This window comes from Gopherus flavomarginatus, chromosome 11 (assembly GCF_025201925.1).
Source record: "Gopherus flavomarginatus isolate rGopFla2 chromosome 11, rGopFla2.mat.asm, whole genome shotgun sequence".
In the NCBI taxonomy this organism is placed as follows: domain Eukaryota; kingdom Metazoa; phylum Chordata; order Testudines; family Testudinidae; genus Gopherus; species Gopherus flavomarginatus.
In genome coordinates this window covers 50,701,956-50,725,086 of record NC_066627.1, presented here as the reverse complement: position 1 = coordinate 50,725,086, position 23,131 = coordinate 50,701,956, and the positions used below count along the sequence as shown (strand labels likewise).

At 57.1% G+C, this 23,131-nt stretch overlaps 1 protein-coding gene across 2 annotated transcripts; it reads right to left on the bottom strand.

Moving 5' to 3' along the window:
• Nucleotides 1-353: 353 nt before the first annotated feature.
• On the bottom strand, nucleotides 354-16,655 carry MYLK2 (myosin light chain kinase 2). 2 transcript variants are annotated; one of them, XM_050918287.1, is made up of 15 exons: nucleotides 16,425-16,655; nucleotides 14,662-14,876; nucleotides 14,285-14,370; nucleotides 12,984-13,359; nucleotides 12,044-12,415; nucleotides 11,835-11,992; nucleotides 10,667-10,772; nucleotides 8,888-8,981; nucleotides 8,475-8,584; nucleotides 7,559-7,700; nucleotides 6,450-6,520; nucleotides 5,913-6,041; nucleotides 5,089-5,241; nucleotides 4,192-4,324; nucleotides 354-2,918 (listed from the first exon to the last, which is right to left on the bottom strand). In XM_050918287.1, exons 3-15 carry the CDS (start codon nucleotides 14,292-14,294, stop codon nucleotides 2,838-2,840), a joined length of 1,935 nt encoding a protein of 644 aa, XP_050774244.1. In that variant the 5' UTR covers nucleotides 14,295-14,370; nucleotides 14,662-14,876; nucleotides 16,425-16,655; the 3' UTR covers nucleotides 354-2,837. The 2 variants fall into 2 exon arrangements, with proteins under 2 accessions (XP_050774244.1, XP_050774243.1); XM_050918286.1 differs by having other exon boundaries at nucleotides 11,835-12,415; nucleotides 16,425-16,654.
• Nucleotides 16,656-23,131: the final 6,476 nt, after the last annotated feature.

Here is a 23,131-nt window from a genome sequence, read left to right as displayed (position 1 = left end):
ATCGGCAGGGAAGAGGAACTCAGAGGTCCAGGCCCAGGCTGGCACCGCAGCTGGCTGGTAGCCAGGAAGCCATTTTCAGTCTAAGGCAGTGACTGGGAAGCGGAGGAGCTGGTCGGATCACCCCAGAGAAGCTGGAGGAGGCCTAGCTAGGGCAGAAGGGTTCCGTAAAGGCCAAGCATCATTTGCTCATTTCACATGGGCAAGGAGGAAATGCTGAGGGCGGTGAGAAGATTTAACCCACTCGCTGATCTCAGGGTCTGCTCCTGATGGGGACATGAAGACCTTAGCATAAGGCCGCCTGGGGCTCAGAGCCAGCCCCTCCCACCTCGTACAATACAATCCACTACAAGCACTTGGCATCGGACCTGTACATTTATTTACATTAAGCCGAGAGCTCTGGGCTCTCTCACGAGAACGTATGTCTTTCTGCACTACTGCGGGGGCTGCTGCTAGGGAGGGCACACACATACGGGGGCTGGGGGCTGTGCTCTGCTGGGCAGAGGAAATCCAGCGGAGCCCGGGTGAACATGGGGCAGAGGGAGAAGGGTTCTAATGAAGAGATCCAGCCCTCAGCTGGTGTAAACTGGTGCAGATCCTCTGAGGTCAATGGAGTCCCACCAATGTACCCCAGCTGCGGGTGTGGCTCAGTGCATGGGCTGTGGATGAGGCACTTTGGGGCTGGGCCAGGTGCTGTCTGGTTGTTTCTGTGCCTAACAGATACCGGCTGCCCGTTAGCTAGCACCCTGGCTTCTGCATAACGAATCGCCTGTGGACGACACCAAGCCCAGGGGTCAGCTGGGCGGCAGGGGGCCTGGTCTCACACCCGCTCTGCAAACCCCCTCCCAAGAGAGGCACAAGCCCTCCGACTCCATGGAGGATCCCCCCACCCCACCCCCTACATCAGCACACTGGGCCGCACCGGATCTCCCGCATCACCAGGGGAGGCAGCTCCCACGCTAGAGGGGCCTAGATCCCCCCGTGCAGCTCAGACATTACTGGCAGGTCTGCAGCGGGTTTCCCTCGGACCCAGCTGTTGAGCACGATGGTTCAGTCTCAGGATGGAAGGCAAAGGAATCTCCAGAACCTGAGGTATCTCCCACACTCTCCTCCCATCGGGGGGTCCCTGGGCCCAGCGAGCGAAGGGCAGTTCCTGTGCGTTGGTGGTCAGTGCTGAAGCAGTCCTTTCATATGTGCAGGGGGAGAGGCGAGCCCAGCTGGTCTGCATTAGGATGCGCTCTTGCCTTTATCTTCTGGGGGGCGTGTGAAGGGAAGGTTGTGTCCTCCCCCCAGCTGGCAGCTCAGAAGGGCAGGGAGGTTAGGAACTAGCACAAAGCCTCGTTCTTTCTTCCCTGGCCTCCATCTGGGGAACGCGCCTGGAATCTGTGCTCTGCACTTCCTCCTTTCCTGTGCACGGAGCCTCCCGGCACTAACAGGAACTTGGCCCTGCAGGCTGGCTTCTAGGACCCCTCATCATGGGGAGAGGCGATTTTCTGCTCAAGCAGCAGCCTCGCGTGCTAGTCCAGCGGGGAGCAGATCCAGAGGCTGGCAGTAGCCATCCTACCTGTGGGCCAGGGAGTGCATACTGCACTCAGAGGGCTCGAGTGCAAATCCTGACACTACCACCCAGTTACGTTACTCCTCCTGCACGCAGGAGCTGGGAGCACAGATCCAGACAGCCGTACACAGACCTCACTGCAATCCTGAGGCTGTGACCACCAATGCTGGTGACAGGGCCATGGCGAGTCTCCTATTGCACTCAGAGGCCGAGAGCAGGAATCTTGGTTCTCAGGTAGTGACTGGTGTGTGGTGCATACTGAGCCCAGCAAGAGAACAGACCTTGCAGCACTCAGCAGGCTGGTCTGCATGTCCCATTGCAAGTCACAGAACGGGAGGGGAACACAAACAGCAGAATGCAGGGTATTGCAAAGTGGAGTCTACCGATGCTGCAGTCTAGGATTTGCAAGGTGCTCTCTGCACCTCCGGTCGCACCGTGCGGTGGGATTCCAACTGGCAATTTCACAGCTCGACGAGTTCAGCGCAGTCGTCTCACTACAGCAAAGGATCCAGGCCAAGAGCAGCACAGGGAGGATGGGACTCAGCCACACTAGGGGATGCAGGAGACTTGGACTGGTAATTGCACAGTTGGTTAGGATCAGGAGCCTATGGGGTGCAGTGGGGTAGCTGTCACAGCAGCACAGAATCTGTAGCAGGGAGACAGGGTGCTAAGATGGCAACACCACACTTGTGTGAGCTCCAGAACAGTAATCTCAACTGGAATCAAAGGTATAGCATGTCCTAGTGGTACAGGATCCAGGAACCATGTCACAGACAGCGGGAATTCCAGTGTGGTGGTATTGAACCAGCAGGAGATCCACAAAGGCAGCTTTGCAGCAACCTGGGATCCGGATCCGGAGCTTCACACAGGGCACAGGACCGAGAGGAGTCATCTCACAGCAGTTCAGGAGCCAGAGCAGCATTATCCCAGAGGTCCGGACCCTAGAGCAGTGGCAGTGTGGGATAGGATCCAGAGCAGGAATCTCATGGCAGGGACAGAATCTAGAGCAGGATGGGATCCAGCGGTATCTCACCGCAGTAGGAGCAGGAATTTCACATCTGTACAGAACTGGGGTATCTCAATTCATTGCCCCAGCGGTGAACTCTGTGTTTGGGAAGCGGATTGAATCCAAACCCAAGTGGAGATCCTACTGCCTCCAGAAGCAGGGACTAAATGCCACTCTCCTGTGCAGTCCCCAGGGAGCAGGCCTTCAGTGCACAGCTCAGATTTCAGGGGATTGCCCTTTGGCCTTGCTCGAATCCCACCCAGCTCAGCCCTGCACTCAGACACCCAGCGCCGTCAGGGATCCCGAGCTGCTGATCTTCTTGAATCGGTTGGCAGCACACACGCCAATAAAGTTTTTCTGTTAGGGAAACAAGAAAGAAGTTATTCCCCATTTGGAGGCTGGACAGCGCTCGTTAAAGAGGCCTTTCTTAAGGGATGGTGTAGGACTCAGATACACCAGTCCCTAACTCTCCCAGCGCGGGACACTGCAGGCGCGCTAGGAAGTGGTAGACGGCAATGGTTCTCAAAGCCAGAGGATCACTGGGGATCCCCTTATGGGCCACTGGGGATCTACCGATCTCTTTCCACCAGGCCACAGAGCTGCTTCTCTTGACCATCTGCCAGTCTTTGAGCAGTGACTCTTCCAGCTGCCTGCCACCCATGCTCAGAAGCCTGGAACGTTTTCAGAAACTTCTTAGCCAAAATAAGCTGGACACCCACAGACATCCCTGGCCCCCTGCGTGGCTTCCCAGCACCAGCTCAGTCAGGACTGAATCAGAGACAGAAGCGAAGTGCAGAGCGCCCTGGACAGAGGAAAGCGGCGGGGGCTGCTGGCAGCGAAGCCCAGCCCCCACCGAGAGGAAACCAACAACACAGATCCAGGCTCGGAGGAGGTTGCGGGCAAAGGGAGTGGCCCCCCTATTGCAGTCGCTCTGCCCTGACATTGATTCCTTCTGTGGCCAAGCCCTGGGGCAGGCACAGAATCAGGGGGCAGAGACCCTAGGGTTTACCCCGTACGTAAAGAGCAGTCCCTGATGTGGGGTGCACGCACAGGGTGCCCTTTGCACAGGACACAGGGGACAGTGACAGCAGGGGATGGAAGTGAGGGAAGAACCACGTGAGGAGTAAGAGACATTTCAGGGAAACTCCACATCCCTTAGCACAGTGCGACTCCTCACTCCAGAGACCATTTCTGCTGCCCTTGAGTACGCCACACAATTACCGCTCCCTTCAGTGTCACGTCTAACATGGTCCCCAGCATCATTTTAACGTCAGGGATGGGGGGGTCACCCTGAGGGACAAATCCATGAAATCAGGGATGGGGGGTGAGAGTTGGGGCAGCGGCTCCCCCAGGCCTTAGGGCACAGAGACACCCTCAAGCTCTCCCTCCTTACTGCCCCATACTGTTGGCAGAGGTAGGGCCCCATCCTCCTCTCCCACAGGAGTCCTAGCACGGCTCTCTGCTGCCTGTTCTGTGCACTCGAGTGGGGGCAGAGCGCTCGCTCTGGGAGCTCCCGTCCCTCAATCCCTTCAGGGAGCCAGCGCCCCAGCCGCCCCATGGGCTGGCCTCCCCTCCCAACACAGGACTGTCCCCATGGCACACAGCGATCGAGGGGGAGCCTCCTTCGTACCTTCCAGCGCCGCCGCATGACATACTTCCGGAGCAGGACCTGGGATTTCAGGCGTCGGTTGCAGCGCTTGGCCTTCTCGGCCAGGTCGTTCAGCCAGGGGTGCTGGAGGCACTTGGCCGCGCTCATCCGGCCGCTGCGAGGGAGAGGAATGCAGGTGACTCCTGTCTCCTAGTGGGGTTCGATCGCCCGCGCATTGCTCCTGCTTTCCACTCCCCACCCCAGACCCATGGGTGCTGCCAGCAGCCTTTTGTGACTGGCCCCAGGCCTATGTTAATTAACCCCAAGAACACACTGAGGGAAAGGAGGGTGCAGTCATATTCCTGCACATGCCTTGAGGCTGCTGCCGGCCACATGAGCCTGGCCTCCTCGGCTGCCTCCTCTGGGTAGGGTCACAGTCTCCTCTCACCTTGAGATCCTCCGTGGAGGCAGGGGCCAGGCACTGGAGCCTGATCTCTCCTCCCTTCCTTGCTTGGAAAGGACTCCAGTCCCCTCCCTCTTTCCAAGAGCCCTGGTTATGAGACGCCTTCCCCAGGGCCAGGATCTGGCTGAGCCATCAATGCTGCATGGACCCTGCTGTTACCATGGGGTGTAGCCAGGGGAAATGGGCAAGAGGAGGCTGGCCAGGTCGTCAGTCAACATAGGCGCAAGGACCTGCGTTGTCCTCTTGGGGCTGCCTGTCTCTGCACCCCCAGCAAGTTTGGCAAGACTCAGATAGGAGCATCCAGTCATTGCACCAGGCCGCGGGCGCGCATGGGGAAGGAGCAGAGTCACCTGCCCACAGGTGGGAGGTGATGGATGGGGGCTTGCTGCCAGAGGCTGGCCTCAGGCCTGTGCGCATGATAGCAGCTGTGCTGGCCGCACCCAAACGCTCTGGGCCGCCCTTGGCTAGACTCAAACCTCTTCTGCTTGATAATCAGATTAGAGACGAAGTCCTTGGCTTCGTCCGAGATGCCCTCAAAAGCTTCCTCGTCGAAGTACCACTTGGCTTCCAGGACATTGTTCAGGGTTTCAGTGTCGTCATCTCCCAGGAAAGGGGAGAGGCCACTTAGTCTGGGAAGAGAGGAGGGAGGGAGGGAAACATCACAGGTCTCAAGCTGTGCTCGGAGCCTTGGGAAGGGACAAGACGCAGGCCCTGTTCCTCAGCGGGTTCCCAATTCCTTCTGCACAAAACCACTCGCTCGCTCCCTCCCTCTGCCTGGGATCATGAGGAGAGAGGCCGGGAAGCCAGCCGTCAGTGCTCTTAGAAAGGAACCAGTGTGTTCCCAGCTGGCATCTTGCTGCGTTCCCATCCTGTCTCAGCCGGGAGAGGTGAGCTATTTCCTGTCCGCTTGCACAGCCCGCCCCTCCCAGATGTTCCAGCCACCCAGCTCTGAGCAGCCGCTGGACAGCTTTGAGAGAGGGCAGTCAGTGCTGGGGAGAGGTGACAACTGGCAGGGTCAGCCCTGGAGGCTGGTGGCCTCTATCCACATCGCCTCAGGCACCCGAGGAGGTACCCTGCCTCGTTTTACAGATGGAGAAACTGAGGCTCGGAGACTGGCCCAAGGTCACCTGACGACTGGACTGGAACCCAGGTTCTCTTGCCAGCCCTTGGCTCTAACAGCTGCCTTGTACTCCTCTCTCACACAGCTCTGCCGCCAGCCCGGCCACGTCACTGGGTAAATCCCAGAGTGGTTCTCACTCTCCCCCAGCCCTAGTGCCACCCAACCTGGGCCCACGCTTACAACATGTAGGTGATCACGCCCAGACTCCACATGTCTGTCGAATAGGAGACTTGGTCGTAGTTTACCACCTCCGGGGACAGGAACTCAGGGGTCCCAAAGTTGACTTTCAGCTTCTCCCGTGGGTTGTATCTGTGGGCAGGAAGAGCCGGGTCAGTGAGAGCACCCCCGCCCGTCCACATTCACCACCTCCACCCACATGTCACTCTGGCGCTGTGCTGCTCCGACCCAGGGAAGAAACATCCTGGCTTGGCCCCAGCCTGAGCCAGAACCAAGCCGGTTATTATAACGGCCCCAAACCGCTATCCCCTGCGGGGCATGGCTGACTCGGCAGAACTGCTGCCAAGCCCAGACTGCAGATTCCACCCCACCCCGCTGGGATTCCTTCCTGCCCTTCCTCAGGGCCCACAGCAGGGTCAGGCGTAAGGCCAGTGCAGCTGGTCCCCGAGCATGGCCTTTGCCCAGCCCCAGAGGATGTGGGAAGGGAGAAAAGCAGGAGGAGAGAAGGAGCAAGCCAAGCCCCAGAGAGAGGGGAGTTACCTTCGCGCCAGCCCAAAGTCGATGATCTTCACCATGTGCCCCGTGGAGCTGACACACAGGATGTTCTCAGGCTGCAGGGATGAAGTTCCTGAGGTTAGAACCCAGCTCACGGCTACGCGCCCGCCTACCCCAGCCCAGGGTGCGATTACAGGCCACCCGCAGGGGAGTTTGAGACAAAGGCCCGCTGGAGGCTAGGCCAGTTTTCCCCTCCATCCCTTAGACGCATCAGGGATGTAGTCTGCAGGGTTCTCAGACCACGTACAGCGCCAGTCCTTGCACCTCAGTGGAGGCCACTGCACCTTTCACATCCTTGCCCCGAGCCCCTCTTAGGCACTGGAGTGACGGAGAGGCTTGGAGCCCAAGAGGAGTTAAAATGCCTGCCTCTCCCAATGCATTCCTAGTTCTGACTGCCAGTGTCTCCCAGGCCAAGCCGTGAATGGAGCAAGTCCGAGAGACTCGCCTCTCCCAGATTGTTCCTTGGCCAGCCCCTGCCAGCCCCGACACCAGAGTACCTCAGCGGATGCTAGGACTGCAGTTTGTAGGCTCTGAACGAGAGACGGACACTGCTCTTAGACCCACCCGGACCAGCCGCAGCGATGTGCCACAGATCCCCCTCGGCTCTCCCCAGGCCCCTAGGGCCCTGCTCCCAGTCCACATGCTGAGATCTGCCCTTTGAATAGCTTGGAACGGACCCCGGATCGGAATGGAGCCCACGGTTCTACCTGCATACAAGCCACACCGACTCGGCCTGGGCTGGTCTGCAAAGCCAAGACTCCAGCCTCACTAGCCCGCGGGATGGAGCCCAGGGTGATGGTCTCCCTCTGGGGCCCAGTGCTGCCACCAGCACTTACCCGCGGGACTCCCTGTGCTCAGGAGTTGGAAGTTTCTGCTTCTGGATGCCTCTTCTCCCCAGACATGATCCGGCTGGGCTTGTTACGCACTCACGTACCGAGCTCCCCCCAGGCAGCACGCGCCCTCCTCACGCCCAGGCCCCACTGCCAGGGGCTCTCTTCTCACTGAGAGCAGCCCTTCAGCCCAGCTTCAGAACCTAGGAAGGTTCCCCCCCAGCCCCCCAGCCTCGCTGTACCCCCTCCCTCCACATGTGGCACCTTGAGGTCCAAGTGCAGGACACGCATCTGATGCATGAAGGTGATCCCGTCGCAGATCTGCCTCACGAACACCATGCAGTCCACTTCTGTCAGCTGGTAATCCTCGTCGATGATGCGCTCAAAGAGCTCCCCACCCTCCACGCTGTGCACAGACCAACCACAGCGTCACCGGACTGCGACGAGCAGACCCCGGCCACCACGGGCCAGGCAAGTGACAGCCGAGCCACCCTGCCCTGCCCCTGCATAGAGACGCTCCCCTACGCGGTTCCAGGGGCACAGTTCGCAGGACCTCCCCCGGCCAGGGCAGAGGCAGAGCAGGGTGCCCCTCTCCTGAAGCATGGGGATGCAGAGGGTGGGTTACTAAGGAGACCCCTGGCCAAGGCTGTGGCGCAGAGGAACTGGACAGCGCAGGAGGTCATTCATTCTGGGTACAGGTTCGTGAGAGAAGGGGAATTCTGCAGGGAGACCCCAGACAGGGAACAGTCAGAGGGAAGCTGGAGGCAGGGGCAGGCAGCCCCCCCATCCTAGCTCCAGGCAGGTTAGCGGAGAGGCTATCCTAGCCAAGATCCCAGCACAGCAAGAGGGAGGTTAGCGAGATTGCCTTCATTTCAGGGGTATGGGCTACAGATCGACTCTTCCAGACCGGGTACCAGGGACTGGGATGCAAGCAGAACCGAGCACTGCCTGGGCAGGGAATCCTCCAGCCAGAGCACAAGGAAGTGGGGAGAAGGAGCCCTTGTTGGGACCTGTCACTGCACGGTAACTCCCACCAGGGGACAGCGGCTGAGCAAGACTGCCCAGGAGGAAGGAGGTTCCCCGCCCTCGGTGAACAAGCACAGCACCGTCAGGAAGCTCCTGTGTCAAGCTGCCCAGGCTGCCGCCCAGCCGCAGCCCCATGCCGATGGGTGATACTCACAATTCCATGAAGAGGATGATTTCCCGTGGTGTCTCGATGGCGTCATAGAGCTGGATCAGGTTCCTGTGGTTCAGCTGGTTCATCACCTCGATTTCAACCAAGGCCATCTCCTGTGGGACATGCACTGCGTCAACGCGTGGGCAGGGCTGGGGGAGTCGGCAGTCACAGCCCACAGAGTCAACACGCCAAGCCACCCGCTCAAGCCCAGGTCTGCTGGCACTCCCGCCGGTGGCTGGCCCGCACACAGTCACATGTTCGTTCATGTGCATGCAGACTGGCAGACGTACACACCCCACCCAGGGCACACAGTGCACAGATGAGCATGTGTCTCTGTCCAGGCTAACGCATGGCTACACAGACACAGCCACACAGAGACACATGCACAGGCAGACTCAGGAACACTCAGGACGCACCTTGTCCTTCGAGCCCTGTTTCCTAATGATTTTGGCTGCAAGTTTGAGCCCCGTTCCTCTCTCGGTGCACGTGCGAACTTCGCCAAACTTCCCCCTAGGACAAAGAAAAGCAGTTAGTAGCAGCTGTGATTCCCCCCTCACCTCCCCCCCACCAGGCATGATCTAGCCAGAGGCAAGAGGGCAAGCTCAGAGGCTAACTGCAAAGAGGCCAAATTCAGCGGGGACATCAGTGGTTACAATGCCCATTCGCTGGCACCCCATAGAAAGGAGTGGGCAGGGAGGTGGGTTACCAGTTCTCAGGGTAACTGACCGGTTACATGAACTAAAGCTCAGTCCCAGGGGGTCACTGGATTCTTGGGGTTTCCAAGCCTGGAGAAGGCGCGTTCCTAAGTGAAAAGCTTGGTTTTAGCCCCAGAAGCCCTGCACAAGGCTCCCCTCAGGGCTGTTCAATGGATTTCCTTCATCCAAGGAGGCACTGATGACCAAGAAGCAGCACTTCTGTTCCAGAGAGGAGGACTCCGCAGCATGCCCAGCCCTTGTCAACACAGGGCAGGACTCTACAGATCCAGTCCGGCTCTCCCACAGGGCAGGGCAGGGCACTAGACAGTGGGCTAATGAGAACATAAAAATGGCCAGACTGGGTCAGACCAAGGGTCCATCTAGTCCAGTATCCTGTCTGCTGACAATGGCCAGTGCCAGGTGTCCCAGAGGGAATGAACAGAACAGGGAATCATCAAGTGATCCATCTCCTGTCTCCTATTCCCAGTTTCTGGCAAACAGAGTCTAGGGACACCATCCCTGCCCATCCTGGCTCATAGCCATTGTGGACCTATCATCCACAAACTTATTTAGTTCTTTTCTGAACCCTGTTATAGTCTTGGCCTTAACAACATCCTCTGGCAAGGAGTTCCACAGGCTGACTGCGCGTTGTGTGAAGAAATACTTCCTTTTGTTTGTTGTAAACCTGCTGCCTATTAATTTTATTTGATGACCCCTGGTTCTCCCTCTGTGCTCAGGATGAAAAGGGCATACAAGGTCCTGGTAGCACATGGACAGGCACTAGTGGGGCAGCAGAGATGGGGCTGGGCCCACTGTACTGAGCTGGGACGAATCTTCAGCTGAACACTTGGTCTCTCCAGTCTGCCAAGCGAGGGGCACCTTGTCTCTGGGAGGTGCCAAGTACCAAATGACGAACATCTGCCTCAGGCAGCCTGAGCACAAGTCTCCCTCCATCTCTGCCCACTTTGGGGGCTCAAAGCAGGCAGAGCTGGACAGGGGAAGTGGTGGCAAGCCAGGGCCACCACCAGGAGTAGTGCGGGTGGAAACGTTTAATTGAAATGGCCAGACAAGGGCTGAAGGTTTGGAGAGACACGGCAACAGAAACAAAAGTTGGGTTATTTTCAAAAAAGAAAAATGAAACATTTTGAAAGTATCTAAATGTCCCAGGGTGACGTTTTCGGAGCAGAACGGTTTGATTTGGTTTCTAAATGGCTTTTTGAAATGAAAAAACAAACAAACATTGTTTTACAAGCATTTTTTAAGGTTCAAAAAAATGACATCAGAACAAACTAACTATTTCAATGGGTCCAAGGGAGAGTTTGAGAAACTTCATTTTGCAGGAACTGTTGATGGTTGGGGCTTCCCCTCTCTATTTCTAAATAGAATTTTTTTTCCCAAAATCACGGAGTTTCCCACAAAACAGAAAACACGGCTGGGGCCCGGCTGCGCCCCGGGCCAGTCTCCCAGCCCACGGCACTTCCCTTAGCTGCTTGCTCTTACCCTCCCAGCATCTCCTTGGTGTTGATGTTGAACTTGCTGTTCACGGTGCCGGATTTCAGGGAGACAATACGATGGGCGAAGGGAGCAGGTGGTGGAGGAACATCATCTGCAGAGACAAGATACATGGGACCACCCCGCTGCTTCCTTCCTTCTCAGCTGAGTCTATGGGGCTGGCGAGATCCTCAGGAAGCAGCCCCCCCTCCCTCCTGGCTGGTGGACCCAAAGCTTCACCCACTCCTGGGGCGAGGCCGGCACCTAGTGGCAAAGCCTGGTACAGCCTGCAGCCAGCACCTCCACCCTCGCCTCACGCTCCTGTCACTTCGCTGCTGAGTCACAGCACGTGGCCCCCCCTATAAATAGCGAAGGATGCCGCAGACCACCCAGGAGCCTGACAATAAATCAGAAGGTTATCAAGCCCATCAGCAGCTCCAGTTTTGTTCCATAACCCTGTTAGTCCCCTTTGGACCCCACCAATCTCCTTGACAGCCCCTGAAAGATCCTCACAGCCCCCTCTGCAGTCACAGACCCCCGATTCCATGCTGACCACCAAGCTCCCCTCAAGCCACAGTCTGCATTCCCCCAGCCCTATGCACACCCCACACTTCCACCCAGCACTGTCCCTCCCACGCTGCTGATCCTGGGCCCCCAGCCCAGCCCCAGGGTATTTCCATGCTGTGCCACCCACCCTTCAGTTCTGGAGAGCTAGCCCTTCGCTCCCGGCCCTCTGATCCCCACGCTCCAACCCTGCATTCCCCACTGCTCACTGCTCGGGCCCCAGCCTGCCCTCCCTCTCAACACCCCTGCACTGTCAATCTGCACTGCTCCAGGACACGCTGTCCTAGGCAGGCAATGCAGATAGTGCAAAGATCTGAGTGACACGTCCCAGGGAGCTCTTGGGACTCCTGCCCTGCTCTTAGATAGCACAGGGAGAGGCTCTCTCTGGGCCTCGCACTGTGTCAAAAGAAAGCAGCAAGAACATGCCAGCCTCAGAGCGGACACAAGGCTTCCCATCCCAGCAGCAGGATCCTGGCCCGGGGACAGGTCAGCTTCGTTTAAAGGGAACCAGTAGCTGGAGTGCCATTGGTGGGCAGTGAGTCAGAGACACCGGCACCCTCGCTGTGCCTGGATGGAGCCCACCCTACATGCCTAAGAGACGGCACAGCCTTACCCAGTATCTGGAAAGGGTCCTCTTTCCCAAAGTCTGGCGTTAGGTAGGGGCTGGGCGGGGGCTCCACTTCTTCCTCCTCTGATGAAGGTGGCTGTTCCTCAGCCACAGGGCCTGTTTTCCCTGCATTTCCAGGGCTGTCCAAGGCTGGAGAAGGCTGCTCCACTGAGCTGGGCTCTGCAGGGGTCTCGTCTGAAGCAGGGTGGGGTAGCCCCACCGAGCTGGGGGGCTCTGCAGGGGTCTCGTCTGAAGCAGGGTGGGGTAGCCCCACCAAGCTGGGGGGCTCTGCAGGGGTCTCGTCTGAAGCAGGGTGGGGTAGCCCCACCAAGCTGGGGGGCTCTACAGGGGTCACGTCCTCACTGCTGCTAGCTGGGCTGGGCACCTCACTTGGGGTGGGTTTCTCTGGACAAGTCTGGGCTCTGGGGGCATCCGAAGCAGGGCCAGGCACCTCCACAAGACTTGGCTCTGCTGGCAAAGCGCTGGCTCCTTCGGCAGGAGTTGCTGGACCCTGAGGGCTCTTCTCTGCACATGCTGCTGAGGCCCCTTCAACTCCCATCTTCACCCCCCCGGGCTCCTCCCCTGGTCTGAAAGTGAGAGGTAGCAGTGTGAGCCTGGCACGCCTGATCCAATCCGCCGTTAATGCCTCCGAAGACAGAGCCAAGCTGCTCGCCCTAGTCTGCACCTCACCCCGCTCCGGAAAGCTCCTGTGCCCATGGGGGCGAGGGAAGCCCCTCCGAAGGTTGAGCGCCTGAGTGGAAGGGGACCCCGGAGGCTGGGCCCCGGAGGCATGTTCTGTACCCAGGAGCGGGCTGACTCCAGTGGCAGGGTGGGGCCCAAGGGAAGACGGTCCCAAAGAGGCCAGGATCTCAGAAGAGCATCCAACGTGGGAGCACAGGCTGCACCTCCCCAGAGAGGAGGAGGCTGTACCCCACCAGGTGACTTCCCTTTGGCATGTGGTTCTCCAGGGAGCCCACCCTACTGCAAACACTGCAAACCAGGCACATGTGGAGGACTGGGGTGCAGAGCAGGGAGGGTGGATGAAGAGAGGGGACCTTAGCATTAGGAGACACTCTAGGGCCTCCCCACTGCACCAAACCAGCAGGCTAGCCTCCCGAGAGGATCAGATTCCTAGAGAGAGAAGTGAGATGTTACCTCTGGCTGCTGACGGGACAGCTCTGGCTCCGCTGGGGAGCTGGGGGCTCGTGCTTGGAGGCCGCAGGCTGGTTCTGGCTTTCTGCCCCCTCTTTGGCCACTGCTTTCTTCTCACTGGCCTTCGTCCCCTTCCCAGCCACGGGGACGCCTTTCTCTCCAGGCTCTGCCTTTTCTCCTCTCGCCACTGGCTGCGAGGTTCCTGGGGCAGACTGGGGCAGGCTCTCTGCTCCTCCAGGGGCCGTGCCCTCCCCCACGTTGGTGCAAGGCCCGGTGTTCTGGCCCACGGGCGCCCCCTCCGAAGGAACCATGGCAGCGGCTGGCTGCTCTGCGGGGCCCTCCAAACCCTGGAGCATCTCTGCGGGCCTTGGCGAGGCTTCTGCACAAGAGAAGAAAGTCAATAGCTCCCCAGAGGGGTCTGATCCACCCCCAGAGAAGAGACCCACAAACCCCGATCCTAGCTCTCAGCTTCCCTTCGTTACATAGGCAAGTCCCTGGGTTCAGACCCTGTGCAAGATGGCCAGACAGGCCTTCTGCTCTCCCTTCTCACTCCCGACCCCCTGGCTCCAGACGGCATGCACAGGGACGCCTCGTGCCCTTCCAACTGGCTTTGTCGGGGTACTTGGGTGGGGCGAGGGGGGTCCCTGTCCCGCACCCGGGGCTGGCCGCGGCGCTCACTGGGAGGCAGGGCCCATGAGGCTCAGGGCCAGGCTCCCCCCTGGCCAGATCAGCACAAGAGGAGCAGTTCTGTAGGAAGCAAGCTGAAGGTCTCCAGGGGAGTGGGGACCCCCTGCCGCCCCAAGGCCTTTGGCTGCCAGGCAGATGGGCTGAGGCCTCCCCCACACCGGCCCGGGGAGTTCAGGGGGCTCAGGCCATGGCCTTGACTACACTCTGGTCCTAGGCTGGCACCAGGTGGAGACTCAGCAATTCCTAGGCGGGGGTGGGGGTCCCAGCATTAGCGTGCAGACCCGCATGTGGGGGCCTGGGGCGGCTGCCCTCACTGCAGACAGGTGGCGAGAGGGGAAGCCGATCAGCTGCTGGGGAATCCCGCCTCCAGGTATGGGGCAGACGCTGCTCTGAGGTCTGGAGTGGGGCGGTTTCCTGTGCGCCCTGGCGAGGCCCCGAGGCCGGGGCCACACGCAGGACTGAGCCCCGCGTGGAGGAAGCAGCAGCCAGAGCCGCACCAGGCAGCATAGCGACACCCCCGTCCCGCCCAGCGGTGTAGGCAGTCCCTGCTGCGGCAGATCCCCCGGTGTCCCGGGGGGACCAGCCACCTCCCAGGCCAGCTCGCGGGGCACCGTTACCTGCTTCCATGCTCGGCTGCCCTGCTCGGGGCTTCCTGCTGCGGCGGCCCTGGGGAGCGCGGGTCCTAGCACCCCCTCGCCATGCCCTAGAGAGAAGGGCCGGGATGTCAGCGGCCAAACCCCACCGGGGAGCCCCTGGCAACCCCCCCGCCCCCCGCGCAGACTGGACGTGCCCGGCCCCTGGGCAGGGGCAGCGCAGCCCCCCGGCACCGGAATCCAACCCCCCGCGGAGCGCAGCGCTGCAGCCGGGGAGCCGGGGCTGCTTAGCGCCGAGAGCAGAGCTCCGGCCCCCGGCCACCCAGAGACGGCAGGCAGGCAGCCCTTAGCCCCGCTGAGCCGGGCCTGCTCTCCCCTTGGGGGGCCGAGGGCCCGCTTACCTGGGGCCCCCGTGCAGCCGGCGGTCGGAGCAGCATCCGAGCTGTGCCCGTGCTGGGACAGAGCCGCCCCCTTCTATATCCGTGGGACGGAGCCGGATTAGTGTGCGGAGAGCCGTGTCCCTTACACCAGCGTGAGCCCCTTACGCGTCGCCTTTCAGGCCACCTGTCACTGCTGGAGCGCGTTCAAAGGACGCTCCATTCTCCCCCGGCCGCTCCTGCGGGGCGGGGGGATTCAAACAAACAGAGAACAGACGCCAGAGGCCCCCCCCCGCCGAACTCCGCCCCCGCCCCCCCAGGGGGCACCAGCCCCCCAGGAAATGATCCTCTGCTGCAGGGGTCGGGGGCCTGGACAGCTAAGTGCCCCCCCACTGCCCCTTTGAGCGCGGTGCGGGTACACCCGGGGGGGATTCGGTCTCACGCCTGGACCCGAACTGCGCCGTGCTTCCGAGACCCCCGGGGAGCCCAGTGGGAGCCGCGCACCAGGCCCGGAGAGGGGGAACTGCCGGGAGGGACCCGCTGTGCGCTCTGCAGCTTTCAGTCCCGGCCCGCTGGGCCAGGAGAGCCCAGGGCAGCCTGGCATCCCGCTCCCAGCAAGGCGCGGGGCTGCCCGGGATGGTCCCGGGGGCAGGAGCAGGCCCCTTGCAAGAGCCCCCCAGAGCAGCTTCCCGCCCCCTGCCCGGTGCTCCCAGCAACCCTGCAGTGAAACCACTGTCACTGGGACCCCAAAGCGTGTCACGTCCCAGCCTAGCAAGCTTAACACCAGGGAGGAGGAGAGAGTAAACCCCACGGCTGGTGCGGCCCTGGGGGAGGCGGCCCCACCCTGCCCATATCCCTTTGGGGTTTGTACAATGCTCCAGGTCCCTTCAACAAAGATCGGGAGACTAAACCTCCCCCTTCAGAGCAGGGCAGGTGCAAGGATGTTTCCAGCTCTAGGCGAACCTTCCACCTTGCGCCTCCCCATGGCAGCTCTCTGGCCTGAGGTGCCCCCGCCCCAGCTCACCCCTGTGCTGAAGGAGCAGCCTTCGCTGCTTCACTTCTCCCACCTCCCAGGCTTGTGGGCCTAAGCTGATTGGCACCGCAAGCCTGGGAGGCCGGAGAAGTGAAGCAGCCACAGCCTGCTCAGGGAGGAGGCAGGGAGTTCCCCTGCATACCGCCCCCCATGCTCCCCTGCCCCAGCTCCCTCCGCCTAAATGCCAGCGGCGACCGGGGCAGGCGAAGATCCGGCTGCCGCGGTCGCTGCCGAAGAAAATGGTGCCCCCCAGATCCCAGCACCCTAGGCGACCGCCTAGGTCACCTAAATGCTTGCAGCGGCCCTGCCTCGGAGAGAAGCGAGCACCTGCTGGGCGGGTGGCGCTACACAACTGCAGTTTAATTAGAGGTTTGAGTCCAGTCTTTGCGTCTAAGCCCTAGCAGGTTCCTGGGTTCATTGCGCAGTATTAATAACCGGAACCATGCTGGCTGCTCCCCCCTCCGGCCCCAGGAAGGCCAGGACATGCCCAATGCTGAGTCATGCCCACTTCTTCCACTCCTCAAAAGAAGGGGGAGGGCAGAGGCCTCGACTTCTGACCCTTTGCTTTATATCCAAAGAGCTACTGGCGGGTGCACCAGCCGGGGAGCTGGGGCTAGTGGCTACCGCTCTGGCCTGCAGGCAGGAGCCCCGGCCTCGACTGGCAGCTCTGACTGACTCGCTGTGTGCCCTCACGCAAGTCACATCGTGCCTCAGTTTTCCTATCTGTAAAATGGAGAGGGCAGCAGTCACTTACCTGCCTTGCCAGGGCATGGATCGGTTCCACCAGTGCATGGAGACAGTCGATGGGCTGGTGCAGCAGCTGCAATTAGGACAGTTGCTGTGGAGGGGTGGCAGCTCTTTGGGGACCTCAGAAGGCAAGAGGCCAGAGTCCCCCAAGCCCAAAGCCTTGTTGCTCACTTAGCCAACTAGGAAGGTGCAATTCAAGCTGTTGCAAGGCTGGCGAGGTTCCCAGTGAGGCTGGCCATCAGAGCGATGGGATTAACTCTGGCTTCCCCACCCGTTGGCCTTTGCCTGCTGCCCAGCTACAGTCTTCCTCCAACAGGTCTCCGACCTCCTGCTGCTTGGAGTTCATAAGCTTTGAGTCATCCCTGCTAACACTCCCCAGCTTCTCCCTCCTCCTCACCCCCCCCAAAAAAGCACTGGAGACTCAAGACATAACTGTGCTGCCCACTGCCTGCTTCTGAGCCAATGTCAATAACTCCTTATGACTCAGAGTCGTCTAGCACCTCTCACCTAGTGCACTCAACTTCCCTCTTCTATCCCTAAGAAAGCAGCTACTTCTGGGGTGGAATGCACCAGCAGTAAAGTAGCACACACCACTGGGGGCAGGAAGAGGTGGATTCAGTAGAAGCTGCAGTAGGTAGTGCAGGTAGGCACTACGCTAAGCTGTAGTAAGATCTAAATACCTCTCCCGTCCCAAACAGCCTCCCCTCCCTCCATTCCAACCCCTCCTTAGAACACAGCTTTGCCACCAGCTCTTTGGTGATCCCCTTGCCAGAGCCAGCCCCCAATATGCAGCATGCACTAGGCTAGGCTGGAGATCCAGAGTGGGCAGATTGGAAGCATGGAAGGAGAACAGTGCCTTTCTAGCGTAGCAAGTGCCCTGTCAGCACTCCCACCAGGCTCTGGGCTTTTAGTGACCGCCAAAGACCTAATCACCACCAGACCCCATGGGATAGGGCACAGCCTTGTGAGGTGTTTGGGTCTTAAGTGATGCCCCTCAGGAGCCTGCTGTGCCCCACTGCAACCTTCTCTAGGGCTGTTCTCAGAGAAAGAGAGTGAGGATGGTCCAGTAGTTAGGGGCTGGCCTAGAACAGGAGACCTGGGTTCAATTCCCTGCTTAGCTGTCTAGTCCCAGTGTGATCTAGGGCAGGTCAGTTAGGGGAAACTGAGGCCCAGGCTACATACCATGGTGCCCTATGTCCTGGGGAGTCGGGTGAGGCGTACAAATAGCATCCAGGGCTGAATGAAGCATCATAACACAGCTCCAGCAGCCTGGGCAGCTTCGGCCCCTCAGCCTCCAGCAGGCAAGTGGTTAAAGCCTGCTGAGGAAGACACTCATTTGCACAGTCACTCCTGATCTTGGCATGAAGCTCAACTGCCAGAATGGGCCTGGAAACATCCCCAGCCCTGGGAGGTGGTGATGCCAAGCAGGGTCTTTAAAAGGAACTGGTTAGGAGAGGGGTTGCCCTGGCTTGCCCTCTCTTCCCTGATCAGCTGCACTGGAAAAATGGAGGCAGTGGAATTTAAAGAATGACCTTTTCGGTTACAACACAACTAGCCCATGCCCCAGTGCTTAATATCGAAGAGGCAGGGTTTGCAGCCAGCCCTCCGCACAGCGCCAAGAGCCTCTCTCTCCCCAATGCTATAGGGGGCTCAACCCAGCAAAGAGCTTCATGGCTTCTGCTGCCAGGAGACAGGGCTAGCGTTCAGTGCCCGGCTCCCTACGCCCTCGCATTCCCAAAGCCAACAATGCGGAGCCCAAGTGACGATGCTGCGGGCTTCTAAGTAGGCAGCGGATCCCCTAATTCTTGTGCTGGGAGTCAGTTTTAACTAAGAGATGAGCCAGGATTCAGGTCGGACTGTACTGAATGACAAGAGCATTGTTTATGGAGGGCAGTTTACATTGTTCCCGCTCCACTTGTGCGCCATCCTTTCCTTTTAGGTTAGGGATCCAGCAGATCTGGGGGCCTCCACTCTTCCTCAATGTCAGGATCTTGAGGCAGGGAAGGGAGCGGGAATTGCAGCAGAGTGCAAAGTCTCAGGAGGATTTTGCAAGGAAAGTCTGCCTGGGTTTGGCTAAGTATCCAACAGGCTGCTGCAGTTGCCCTGCTTCTAGCCAGAGAGCAGAGGCAGCTTGCTGCCCAGCTGTTTGGGCCACAGGGCAAGGAAAAGTCAGCCTTGCTCAATTCAGAAAGCTGGGATGGAAGGGAGCCAGGTTTGGGGTCGCTGGTAGCAGATTCTGCACAGCCTTCCTCTGATAAGTAAGGCTTACTCAGCTCAGGAGGACTCTTCCCTTCAAATGGGACCAGGCGAGCGCTTGCAGGATCAAGCCCGAAGGCTGTAGCCCAGACCTGCCCTAGTTTAGTTAAACTAGGTCAGTTAGGCCTTGGCCAAGTCTGTGCTGGGACACATATTTCAGACCCAATGTGACTCAAGTGACTTTGCTAAAGTCAAACCATTTTGATGGGTTTTATTCTAAACTAATGGCATTTACACAGACTGGCACCAAAATAGGTAAGTCAGCTTAAATTCACACCATATTAGTTTGATGCAAATCTGTCTGGGGACCCGCCCTTTGCATCTACAAATCTTAAGGCAAGTCAAGAAATATGTCACAATCCCTCACTTTGTTTTCTCAACCCTAATTCCCCATTCCTGTTGCTGTCCTTAGGCTTCTGCTCCCAGCCAGCATGGGACATGGCCCCATAACAACTGGGTTTTCAGTAAAGTCCATCATGAGAGCTGCTGGGACCAGAACATCTTTGACAGCAATTTATCATCTTTGTAATCTGTCAGTGAATAAAATATCAGGTTTTAAAAGGAAACGCCAAGTGCAGGCAGACACCAAGAGCACATTTCGGTATCCAGGTGACAAGCAGGGCTGGTCCATATCTGAGAGATGCAGTTACAATCACACCAAACATACACACTGCACTTGACCACTAAAGACACTTAAATCCATGGTGGTCCTTGACTGCCTCAAGGCAACAGTCCAGCTATAGTACTTGGAACAGCTCTGACAGGAAGAAAGCAAAAGACGTATTTTCCAAAAATGGCTGGCCAACTCCCATGACCACACGGCCTCATAGGAACCGAAGACTATGAACTGTTCTGTACCAGCATGTTCCTGTATTGGCCACTATTGTGATGCACTGATTCCTTTCAGTGGAAGGGGAGGTGGAAGTAATCTTATGTCCTCAGTCATGCTGTTAGTTCCCAGCTGGACTCAGCTTCCTAACCTGATTGCTGGTTCTCTGGCCCCTCCCTTGGTAACTCACTTGCAGCCCAGCAGCACCGACAGAGGAGGGTGGAAAGTTTGGGCTAACAGGAGAAGATGGGAATGAGAAAACATTTGCTGGTGGGGAGGGAGGAAGAGAGGGAGAGACAGACTCAACTGAGGTAGTAGTCACTCGATTGGTGAGGTCATTTTAAAAATGAATCTGGAGAATTGCCTGCAAGTACAATCCTGCAATGGTAAGGAAAGGGGCAAGGACTCAGCTTTGACATCAATGGTGGGTGGATAAGGAGACTCAGTGAACGTCTCTGCCAAAGTGATTGGAACAAGAGTAATAGTGGTTCCAAGTTGATGCATCATTAGGCTTAAAAGCTAACACGACAGTAGTTTGTGCAGCTAGTTCACATCTTCATTATTGTTTCAGCATCCCTGGCTGCATTTCCAAGCAGGCAGAGTGCACCAGGTTCTCCTAGAATGGTTAAGGACTAAGGCACACATCCTTAAAGGTATTTATGCTCCTAACTTATTCTGAAATAAGTGGAAATTAGCCATTGTGATTTGAGGATCTGGACCTAAATCCTTTATTGCAGAAGCAAGGGTATTGCAGAGGAGAACAGAAGTTATAGGAGACAGTCAGCTCTGTTCCAGCGCAGCAGCTTGGTTTAAAGCTCCTGAATGGACAGCTCTTGCCACTTGTAGAAGGTTACTCAAGGTGGTAACTCAATTATACATGAGGCAGAAGCTAAGCTTTCATCAATGGATTCCATTGCACACACGGACTACAGAGTTAAGTTTGTATGAGACTAGGAATGATAGCGATGCTGTCAATTGACCAGAAGACCAGTTCACTCATAGCTCAGAGTACACACTGGAGGCAAGCAGAGAGAGGCACTACGTTATTGGCTTTGGGCAAGCGAGCAGGAAAACTTGTCCAGGGGACTGGATGGCTATAGGGGACATCTAAGCCAACTATAGCCTCTTACCAATATGCAGCTAGAAATTCTCTCCTTTCCTTAGGGCAGCAGCCAAGATACCTAGAAGCCACCTCTCAAGACTCATGCCAGCCACGTATTGCTGCATCTTTTTCCCAGTTGTCTGCTCTGCCCCTGCACCAAACCCCCACTGGAAGAGTGAGGTACTTTGCTTTTCATGGCCCAGCACACCCCAGTCCAAGGCTATTCCATTCAACTCTTTCTCTCCATTTTGAGCTTCTCTATTTAACAGCCAGTGACAGAGTTTTGAGATTGTCTAACGAGGCTCCGGGAAAACAAACATTATGAGAGCCAGTAGTACGGGCAACAGGCAAGGCAGTTGTAATTTTCATCTTTCAGTACCAGTCAAAGATGTGCAGGCAGGCAGGATTAGCGTTACAGAATGGAGCCTTTGAACTGTGCTAGAAAGTACCAATGGGTAGCATGGGTCTGTAGATGGTTTACATCTATAAGAAGTGAAAGGGGCTATTTTTAGGACAGTTAGAGGAACACCCCCTCCTTGCTTAGACTTCTTTATATAATGTAGTTACTGGAGTGGGAGGAGAGGGAGTAAGGCAAAGTTGGGGGCAGAGTGTTTTTACTGTCCCTACCCCAGCGCTCATGAGCAACTGAAGCAATACCTATGAAGGGGAATGCTTGCTGGATTCTGTTCTAGACACACATTCCTCAGGCACTTGGGCCAGTTGTCACTCTGAGAGTCCAAGTTTGAGAACGAAAAGCCACACTCCAAAATGACTTTTTAATAACAGTGTTCCAGGTTGCTCTTGAGAGCAGGAAACAGACAAGAAAATGCCAAGTGTTTTTCCACTTAGGAACTTGAGCCAGCATCCACATTGGCTCTGGTTGGAAAACAGAGTGTCCTGGGATACTTGGCAAGGCATCAAGCACGCCAGTTCCCTAGCTACACAAGCGTCACAGCTCTAAGCACCACACACTTTAACCTTTATGCTCTTTTCATAGGCTTGAGAAACTCTACACAGCCAGACCTTGTCTGTTCCCCAAGAAACTTTATACCTGGTCTAAATTGAGTGTCGCAGCAGGCTGCGAGGCAGATGGTGTCAATTCAGAATGAGAACAGTGTCCCTACCTGAATCCTAGCCACTGCACTGAAGCTTAAGATAGCCTGCCTGACTCGGCTGAGAAAGACCCAGCTATGTAGTCAACAGCTTCTTAACTGCCTCTATCAGCGCTCCGGATTTCCCCAGACAAGCTATGAACATATTGTGACATACCATTCAGGGAATGGGGAAAGAAGGAAAAAATCCAGGTATTGTAGAAATGATGACCCAGAGTTGCGCAATGCTACTAGGCACTACTCAGTGTTGATCTGAAGTTATTAGGAAAATAATGCAATTATGAGGAAATGTATCCTAAATGCTCTGAACATTCAATTGCCAAGATTTAAATTGACTGCCAGCAGGAGAGGTACCAAGATTTCTTTCACAGCGTGACTCATGTCTGACTTCAGCCCAAGGTAGTGCCACAGCATTAGCTAGTCAATATGCACAGCATTAGGAAAGGCTGGAGGGAAGCAGACACTAACCAGCCCAATTATCCGCCAGCAGACAGTCTAGCTCCTTCAGCAAGAGGAAGAAGTTCTTACCAAGTTTTAAAACTAAGTAGTTCCCAGCTCCTCAGTCACAATATGGACTTGGTCTGTCACTGAAGTAAAAGTAATAGCATTCCAGGAGGGAGAGTTCTGTATAGCTGGTATCTCCAGAGAAGGGGCAGTTAGTTACCTTGGGATTTGACTCTGAAGTCATCCTGCAGGGATCCCCTTCCTTTAGCCACCTCCTGAGATTAGCCTCTCAGAAAAAGATCAATTTTCAGTCTCTTGTGCCTTTTCATTTTTAATGCATTTATTTTCTGTTGATGGAACTGGCATCTCTGAGAACTTTGCCTTCTACTAAGTGGAAGGAACTGTCTAGTGTGTTTGGAGGGCAGCATTTATGCTTTGCTGGAGTAGGGAGACAGACAGTATGAGGCCTGGCTCATGTTTTGTCCCACTACCATGGCCCTACTGGGTGAGCTGCCCCGCTCCTCCCAAGAGCTAACTCCCACTCCCAGAGCTAGGAGACTTCAGTCAGTCTCCTGCTAGAGAGCTAAGACCCAGGACGGAGAATTCTGCACTGATGGAATCACTGGAAATGGTTGTTTCCTTCTTGCCACTGCCCCAAGCTAACGTTAGAGAGTTTGTTCTTGCTGGAAAAGTTTGCATGGCTCAACCCCACATCATTACAGCCTTATCCCAGCCAACAGACCATCTAGGAGACTCAGCCCACAGAAATAAATGCATCTCCTACAAGTGGAGAGGGCCAGGGCCCAGTGACCTGAAGCCCTTACATCCTTGAGAAGGCAGCTGAAGCAGAAGTCAAACTGGGGGAAGAGAGGTGGCCATAATCACACAGCACTCTGGAATACTCCCAAGCCCACTCGCAGGGCTAGAGCAGGCAGTCTCTCATAGTAGATTGCGTGGATAACCATATGATA

Bases quoted from the DNA above. Each gene is read 5' to 3' on its own strand.
- MYLK2 (XM_050918286.1), bottom strand. The intron at 5,242-5,912 runs GTAAGCGTGGGC...CTCTCTTCCCAG, and splicing joins GGCGTGATCACCTACATGTT to ACTAAGTGGCCTCTCCCCTT. The intron at 4,325-5,088 runs GTTTGAGTCTAG...TCTCCCTCGCAG, and splicing joins CTGATTATCAAGCAGAAGAG to CGGCCGGATGAGCGCGGCCA.